The following is a 9,381-nucleotide window of genomic DNA, read 5'->3' on the forward strand; positions in this document are numbered from 1 at the left end:
TAGACCCTTCTTCAGAAAATCAGAAAATTTTTTTCTGAAGAAGGGTCCAGACCCAAAACGTCAGCTTTCCTGCTCCTCTGATGCTGCTTGGCCTGCTGTGTTCATCCAGCTCTACACCTTGTTATCTCAGATTCTCCAGCATCGGCAGTTCCCACTATCTTTGAATCAATCTCTATCCATACTGCCTTCTTGTTCTTTTCCCTTCCTTCCTATAGAGCTGGGTGACCTGTGGTGTCAGACGCTTAGCTTTTGCTGCACTCCTTCAAGGATACATGGTCCTTACCATTCTCCAGACAGAAAACTTAGCTAGTGAGCGGCCCTCTGCACGTTTCCACACTGCCTGTCTGTCTTCTCTTGAACACCTCGCAAGTACCCATTTCCTAGCTGCCTGCTTGCCCTAACTTGAAGTATGACCACCCTTTTGAATGTGCTATTAACATTTTTTTTTGCGTTGTGAATGTACCTCAGTGAGTTTAGCTGCTACTCAAGCTATGAAATCCGAAGGTCAATTTTGTGCAGTCAGTGACTGTTCAGCTCATTCAGCTCATGCGAAGTGTCCACTACTTCCCATAAGCCACTGGGGAGGCATTCTACATATCTGAACTGCTCTGTCTTGCCTTAACATTATACTTGCAAATTATTTTACCTACAAACTAGAGAGGAGTAGAATGCAGAAATTCTTTGCCCTTACTCACAAGTCAGATTTCTCTCTCTCTAGCCTATACATTTATAGTTTCTCCGTGCAAGTTTAAAAACTTAGTTTCCAAAATTACTGGAGCTGAAACACAGCCTCCGGCATTACATGCTTGACAATCAATTGACTCTAAAATTTCCTATAATGTCACTCTTAGAACGTTTACTCTCACTATTCACATTGTTTTATCTGCTTCACCATCTCTCCTTGTCCAGTTTACCTGGTCCCCACTCTTTCTTCTCATGTTGTTTTGTAAAGTCTGCTTTTGTTTTGCTCATTTGGAAGTGACAATATTGAACTGAATGGATCAAGTAATATGATTTCCCCTTTTGATGATTATGTGGAAAACATATGTGACATATAAATTGTTCTGTACGTTTCCAGTTCTTGAAGAGTTTCAATGACATCATTATAATGTAAATTGGGAATTGTTTAATGATTGTGTAAGCCTTAGCTGTGTGAAATGGGCTAGGCTGAGAGAAATTTGAGATGCTGTATTTGAATTAGACATATCCAAGACCAGGAGAGGTTTGTCAGGCTCTGCTTTTTATGCTGAAAGGTAAAATCTAATGAGGTGATTGAATACACATGTAAATAAGGGAAAGATTTTTTCTAGATTTTCTTGTGTGTCCTTCATTGAATTGTTTAGTAAGTTTACAGTGCAGTATTGAGACTATGTGAGGGTGTGCACATTCTGCAGTATTCTTTGTTGCTAAATTGCAACTCTGTAAACATTTTTGGTGAAAAATACTTAAGAGAAATTATGAAAAAAAAGTTCAAAGTGGGATATAATGTTTTGTGTAGTACTATTAGTAAACAGAAATAGCTGAAAATAATCAAATTGAGAAGTGAAGTGATAGACTCCCAAGCATTTGTCAAAGGTTGAAGAAAACAAATCAGGAAAAGTTTTTTTTTTAAATTTAACCTATTTTACTCATCAACCCATTCAGAGATGTTATTACACATCTCTAGAGCAGGTGAGACTTGAACCTGGGCCTGTTAGTGCAGGAGTATGGACACTACCACTGGACCATAAGAGGGCCCTAATCAGTAAGTTTTTTTTTATTTAACCTATTTTTCAAATCAACTTGTTCAGAAATGTTATTACACAGCTCAGGAACAGATAGGGCTTGAACACAGGCCTCTTGGTTCAGGGGTAGGGACACTAACACTACACTACAAGAACCCTAATCAGTAACAGCTTAACATAAATGGCAAAGGCAATGCAACTGATGAAACAAAAGCCTTAAAGCTTTGCAGATGAACAGGAAACCTCTAGAAAACAGCATACAACTTAAAAAGCATTTGTATGTGTTTGATAAATAGTTTGCCAAAATTACAGTCAAATGCCCATAGATTTCCAAGGCTCACAGATATTCCTAAAAAATATACTTCAATACTTTTTGATGGTTAGTTATAAATTTGGTGTTATGATATAGGAATTCAACTTTAGAATTTGATAAATTAGAATGTGGAGATGAGTACTGGACTGGGGGGAGAAGGAGAACAACATACTTAATAATAGAAATTAAAAAAAAACACTGCAGGTACTGAACATCTGTGAATCCATAGTCAGCTCTCATTCGATGTTTCATTATATATTACATAATTTCCATGACCGAACGAGTAATTTGACATTAACTTACTTAATCACTGTTCAAATAAAGTATCAGTAAAAATGAACTGGGCTTGACAATCCAACTACATAAAAGGAAGCACAAAAATATTCTGCTGATTTTTGTTTCTTTGAAAAGAAGTGGAATATTTATATAATCCTTCTATAGAAAATATAAGATGAGAATGCAATATATGCTCTTTTTTTTTTATTAAACCGTGCCTGCATCTAACAATCTCCGAATGATAGAAGAGAATTAGTGTCGTGTTAAGAAATGTTTCTTCCAAACTTAGTGTGTTTGCTGGAATAAATCAATTCAAATCAGTATGTGAAATGAATTATCACCAACCTGAGGGTCTCTGTGTCATTTTCTGCTGGGGATTAAAAGTTCTTTTGAATTCACGGGATATTGCCTAAGTAAAAAAAATTGTTAATATTGCAGACAATACTACTTGTACCTTTTGCAACAAGTACTCTAGGAAAATGAACTGCTTTGCATTCTCAGCAAGACTCTGCATTTTTACATGAACAAAATCAAAACGTTGGATAAAATGAAAGCTAATGAGTAAAGAAACAAATATTTTCAATGAAATAGAACAAAAAGTTGTAATTATAATATGATCATCAACTAAAGCAAAATATTGTGCGAGCTGAAAATAAGAAACAAAAAATGGAAACCCATCAATTCATCAGGGAGAAACTATAGAAAGGAAATCAAAGTTCATTGGCGGTGGGTGCAGGGAGCTATGTGGTATAGATCCCACTGCCTTCCTGTCTTCTGATTTAGTCCAGAATTGGAAAGCTCAAAAATTGCCTTCTCACCTGGTGATAACTTAATCTGATTTAGCCATGATAATGCTTTTCAAGAACACATTCATTTGAAATGTAAACCTGATTGGCCTCTAGTTTGCCAGTTTATCCCTCTCCCCCTTTTCTGAATTTTGGCACAACATTAGTGACCCTCCAGGCCCTTGGCACTACTCCTACATCCAATGGCAATTGAATGACTGTAATCTTTGCCTATGCCTTTGTTAACAGGCTTGAAATTCTTCACTATTCTTTGCAGCCTCTTTCTCTCTTAGCCTCCTTTGTAGCTTACCTCTCACCCGCTCTGAAGTCTTCTCCCTCCCAATCCCCTTGAGATCTCCCTCTCTAACTCATTCCTCTTTGTGGTCTCCCACAAAGCTTTCCTCACACTCTCTCAGCCACCCTACTGTTTCCCCATTTCTCCCCAGACTCCTCGCCGTCTCCCTGTCTCCCACCAGCCATTTTTGTGAACTCACCATCTCATACAATCACAACCTTGCCGTTACTCCTAGCTCCCTGTGGCCTCTGTCTCCCCCAAGCTCACTTGTGACCTTCCCATTTTTTCCAAGCCTCCATGCACTTCTCCCCACAGTCCCCTTGCAGCCTCATTCATCTCCCCAACTCCCAGACTTCAAAACCACTGGTCCCATCTGTGGCTACCACTCTCGGCTGCAGCAAAATGGAGGCAGGCTCATGGACAGATTGAGCCTTTGGCTTTTTGGGCCTCCCCACAAACCTCCCAGTGTTCCCAACTTTCCAGCTCCTGGACCTAAGTCATCAGGCTCCCACCAATGTCATCACCTCTCCCATTCTCCCTGAAATTCCTCAATGGCACTGCTTAATTACTCACTTAGGGAAAAAAACAGTACAGCACAGGAACTGGTCCTTCGGTCCACTAAGTCTGCACCAACACATGATGCCTTTCTAAACTAAAAATCTTTTGCCCCTAGGCGGTCCGTATTCCTCTATTCCAGGTCTGTCGAGATGCATCTTAAACATTGCTGTTGTATCTGCTTCCACCACTTCCTCTGACAGTGCATTCCAGGCACCATACGACCCTCTGTGTAAAAAAAAAACGTCTCCCATATCTCCTTTGAACTTAGCCCTCTTTGCCTTAAAATATGTCCCCTGGTAATTGACATATCTACTCTGGGAAAAAGACTCTGACTATCCATTCCATCCATGCCTCTCATAATTTTCTAAACTTCTGTCAAGTTGCCCCTCATCCACTGATGTTCAAATGAAAACAAATCAAGCTATTATGCTCCAAACCAGGCAACATCCTGGTAAAAGATAACAAGGTGTGGAGCTGGATGAACACAGCAGGACAAGCAGTATCAGAGGAGCAGGAAAGCTGACGTTTCGGTCTCGACCCTTTTTGTACATTCTCCACATCCTTCTGGTAGTGTGGTGACCTGAACTACACACAATATTCAAAAAGTAGCTTAACTAAAGTTCTATACAGCTGCAACACAAGTTGCCAATTTTTATACTCTATGACCTGACTGATGAAGGCAACCATGTTAGATGCTTTCTTGACCACCTTATCCACTTGCACTGCCACTTTCAGGGAACTGTGGACTTGTAAGCCTAGATCCCTTTGTATGTTGATGTTACTAAAGGTTTTTCCATTTACTATATACTTACCTGCTGCATTTCATCTCCCAAAACACATCAAAGAACAAGAACAAAGAACAATGAAAATTACAGCACAGGAACAAGCTCTTCGGCTCTCCAAGCCTGTGCCAATCCAGATCCTCTATCTAAACCTGTCGCCTATTTTCCAAGGATTAGTATCCCTCTGCTCCCTGCCCATTCATGTATCTGTCTAGATACATCTTAAATGGCGTTATCGTGCCTGCCTCTACCACCTCCGCTGGCAACGCGTTCCAGGCACCCACCACCCTCTGCATAAAGAACTTTCCACGCATATCTCCTTTAAACTTTTCCCCTCTCACCTTGAAATCGTGACCCCTAGTAATTGAGTCCCCCATTCTGGGAAAAAGCTTCTTGCTATCCACCCTGTCTATACCTCTCATGATTTTGTAGACCTCAATCAGGTCCCCCCTCAACCTCCGTCTTTCTAATGTAAAAATAATCCTAATCTACTCAACCTCTCTTCATAGCTAGTGCCCTCCATACCAGGCAACATCCTGGTGAACCTCCTCTGCACCATCTCCAAAGCATCCACATCCTTTTGGTAATGTGGCGACCAGAACTGTACGTAGTATTCCAAATGTGGTTGAACCAAAGTCCTACACAACTGTAACATGACCTGCCAACTCTTGTACTCAATGTCCCGTCCAATGAATGAATGCATGCCGTATGCCTTCTTGACCATTCTATCCACCTGTGTTGCCACCTTCAGGGTACAATGGACCTGAACACCCAGATCTCTCTGTGCATCAATTTCCCCCAGGGCTTTTCCATTTACCACATAGTTCGCTCTTGAATTGGATCTTCCAAAATGCATCACCTCGCATTTGCCTGGATTGAACGCCATCTGCCATTTCTCTGCCCAACTCTCCAATCTATCTATATTCTGCTGCATTCTCCGACAGTCCCCTTCACTATCTGCCACTCCACCAATCTTAGTGTCATCTGCAAACTTGCTAATCAGACCATCTATACCCTCCTCTAGATCATTTATGTATATCACAAACAACAGTGGTCCCAACATGGATCCCTGTGGAACACCACTGGTCACAGTTCTCCATTTTGAGAAACTCCCTTCCACTACAACTCTCTGTCTCCTGTTGCCCAGCCAGTTCTCTATCCATCTAGCTAGTACACCCTGGACCCCATGAGACTTCACTTTCTCCATCAGCCTACCATGGGGAACCTTATCAAATGCCTTACTGAAGTCCATGTATATGACATCCACAGCCCTTCCCTCATCTATCAACTTTGTCACTTCCTCAAAGAATTCTATCAAGTTGGTAAGACATGACCTTCCCTGCACAAAACCATGCTGCCTATCACTAATAAGCCCATTTTCTTCCAAATGTAAATAGATCCTATCCCTCAGTATCTTCTCCAGCAGCTTCCTCACCACTAACGTCAGGCTCACAGGTCTATAATTACCTGGATTATCCTTGCTACCCTTCTTAAACAAGGGGACAACATTAGCAATTCTCCAGTCCTCTGGGACCTCACCCGTGCTCAAGGATGCTACAAAGATATCTGTTAAGGCCCCAGCTATTTCCTGTCTCGCTTCCCTCAGTAACCTGGGATAGATCCCAACCGGACCTGGGGACTTGTCCACCCTAATGCCTTTTAGAATATCCAACACTTCCCCCCTCCTTATGCCGACTTGACCTAGAGTAATCAAACATCTATCCCTAACGTCAACATCCGTCATGTCCCTCTCCTCAGTGAATACCGACGCAAAGTACTCATTAAGAATCTCACTCATTTTCTCTGACTCCTCGCATAACTTCCCTCCTTTGTCCTTGAGTGGGCCAACCCTTTCTCTAGTTACCCTCTTGCTCCTTATGTAAGAATAAAAGGCTTTGGGATTTTCCTCAATCCTGTTTGCTAACATCACCTCACATTTGTCCAATTTCAATTGCATTTGCCATTTCTCTGCCCAACACCCTAGCCTATCTATTTTTTATTCATCTTGTGGGATATGGGTGTCGCTGGTTGGTCAGCATTTATTGCATGTCCTAGTTGCCCTTGAAAAGTTGGTGGTGAGCTGCCTTCTTGAACCGCTGCAGGCCACCTGCTGTGGGTTGACCCACAATGCCATTAGGGAGGGAATTCCAGCATTGTGACCCAGCGACAGTGAAGGAACAGTGATATATTTCCAAGTCAGGATGGTGAGTGGCTTGGAGGGGAACTTGAAGGTGGTGGTGTTCCCATACATCTGCTAACCTTGTCCTTCGAGATGGAAGCGGACATGGATTTGAAATGTGCTGTCTGAGGATCTTTTGTGAATTTCTGCAGTGCATCTTGTAGATAGTACACACTGCTGCTACTGAGCATCAGTGGCAGAGGGAGTGGATGTTTGTGGATGCAGTGCCAATCAAGCGGACTGCTTTGTCCTGGATGGCTTCATGCATCTTGAGTGTTGTTGCACTCATCCAGGCAAGTGGGCAGAATCCATCACACTCCTCACGTGTGCCTTCCAGATAGTGAACAGGCTTTGGAGAGTCAGGAGGTGAGTTACTTGACACAGTATTCCTAGCTTCTGACCTGCTTTTGTAGCCACTGTCTTTATGTGATGAGTCCAGTTGAGTTTCTGATCAATGATAACTCCCAGAATGTTGATAGAGGGGGTTTCAGTGATGGTAACACCATTGAATGTCAAGGGGCAGTGGTTAAATTGTGTCTTATTGCTGATGCTCATAGCCTGGCATTTGTGTGGCGCAAATATCACTTGTCACTTGTCAGCCCAAGCCTAGATATTGTCCAGATTTTGTTGCATTTAGACATGGACTGCTTCAGTGTCTAAGGAGTCGCAAATGGTGTGGAACATTGTGCAATCATTGGTGAACATCCCCACTTCTGATCTTATGATCGAGGAAAGGTCATTGATTGAGTAGGCAAAGGTTGGGCCTCAGACACTACCCTGAGGAACTCCTGCAGAGATGTCTTGGAGCTGAGATGACTGACCTCCAACAATCACGACCATCTTCCTATGTGAATAGAATGACTTTAACCACCGGAGAGTTTGCCCCAATACCCATTGTTTCCAGTTTTGCGAGGGCTCCTTGATGCCACACTCGGTCAAATGAAGCCTTGATGTCAAGGGCTGTCACTCTCACTTCACCTCTGGAACCCAGCTCTTTTGTACGTGTTTGAACCAAGGCTGCAATGAGGTCAGGAGCTGGCCCTGGTGGAACCCAAACTGGGCGTCACTGAGCAGGTTATTTCTGAGCAGGTGCTGCTTGATAGCACTGTTGATGACACCTTCCATCACTTTACTGATGATCGACATTGGACTGATGGTGCGGTAATTGGCTGGGTTGGATTTGTCCTGCTTTTTATGTACATGACATACTTGGGCAGTTTTCCACATTGTTGAGTAGATGCCAGTGTTGTAACTGTACTGGAACAGCTTGGCTAGGGGAGTGGCAAGTTCTGAAGCACAAGTCTTCAGTACTATTGCAAGAATATTGTCAGGGCCTCTTGCCTTTGCAGTATCCAGTGTCTCCACCCATTTCTTGATATCATGTGGATCTGTATCCTTGTGACACTATTGGCAGCAGGCCTGGTAGAAAACCAGCCTATAATTGGAGAACCAATTCTTCAATATTTCTCTCCACTGAACTTGTGGGAGTGACATTTCTTCAGTTGGTCAACCCTGAGAGTAGATGTCTCCAGGGCAATTTGGGAATTTTTGCAGGAACCATCAGTTGCCCCCATGTATTTAGAGCACTGTTTCTGCCCTCTTGCTTCGTCTGTGGGTAAAGGAGCAGTGAGTGAGGTGATGAGCAGAAAGAAGCAAAGGGGTTGGGGGAGGAAATGCTGAGCGTGGCAGTGAGGCAGTCCAAGGTTCAGGAGACTTGGTCAATGGGAAGGCCTTGGGCGGGGTTCGGGAGAGTTGGCAAGCGGGAAGCACAGGGTCAGGAGAGACTGTGGCAGTGAAGAGGCAAACAGAGGGGAGCAAGGTGCTCAGGAGAGCAGCTAATGGAAGTGAGTGAGAGGGCTGAGTCATGGAGCAAAAACAGAGGGGATTTGGAGAGACTGCAAGTGGGAGGGAGTTAGAGGATTTGGACAGACAGTGAGTGAGAGGATTCAGAGAGATGATGAGTGGCCTGGAGTGAGAAGATTGGGCGTAGCCTGGAGTGAGAGGGTTGAGAGAGTCAGTGAGCAAAGCAGAGTGTGTTCAAGAACAGAATGAGCAAGCTCACTTACAACAATGCTGTTAGCACATGTACAGTAACTGTACTGAAACAAAAATATAGCACAGCAATTCAGCTATCTAAACAAGCTGGTTAAGCTAAAATGTTTCAGTAAAAGGTACAAGATTAGTTCTACACATTTCATTTTAATATATTTTGTTACCCTAAAGAACGTATAAACCAGTCATCCATTTTTACAAACAACATTTGGCTTCACTAGATTTGAAACAACAGATTTGAAAACGAAGTTCATTTACAATAAATCCATACCTGCAAAGTAGACACATCATCAGGATATATCACAAAGTAAACGTTCCTCAGATGCTTTACATTTTCCTTACTACTGAACTTGATGGTATTTTCAATCATCAAGTTTGCAACAAGATCCTTTGGAAAACACAATTTTCCTGTTCCAA

At 42.6% G+C, this 9,381-nt stretch overlaps 1 protein-coding gene across 1 annotated transcript in view; it reads right to left on the bottom strand.

The window, feature by feature from the left end:
* Positions 1-9,375, bottom strand: part of LOC125483523 (protein mono-ADP-ribosyltransferase PARP14) — a 17,333-nt gene extending 7,958 nt beyond the window's left edge. The window contains exons 1-2 of the mRNA XM_048599225.1: positions 9,236-9,375; positions 2,659-2,722 (exon numbers count right to left, since the gene is read on the bottom strand). Coding sequence (XP_048455182.1) covers positions 2,659-2,722; positions 9,236-9,334 — 163 coding nt within the window. The 5' untranslated portion in view covers positions 9,335-9,375. The remainder of the gene's footprint in view (positions 1-2,658; positions 2,723-9,235) is intronic.
* Positions 9,376-9,381: the final 6 nt, after the last annotated feature.

This window comes from Rhincodon typus, chromosome 7 (assembly GCF_021869965.1).
Source record: "Rhincodon typus isolate 14 chromosome 7, sRhiTyp1.1, whole genome shotgun sequence".
Taxonomy (NCBI): Eukaryota; Metazoa; Chordata; class Chondrichthyes; order Orectolobiformes; family Rhincodontidae; genus Rhincodon; species Rhincodon typus.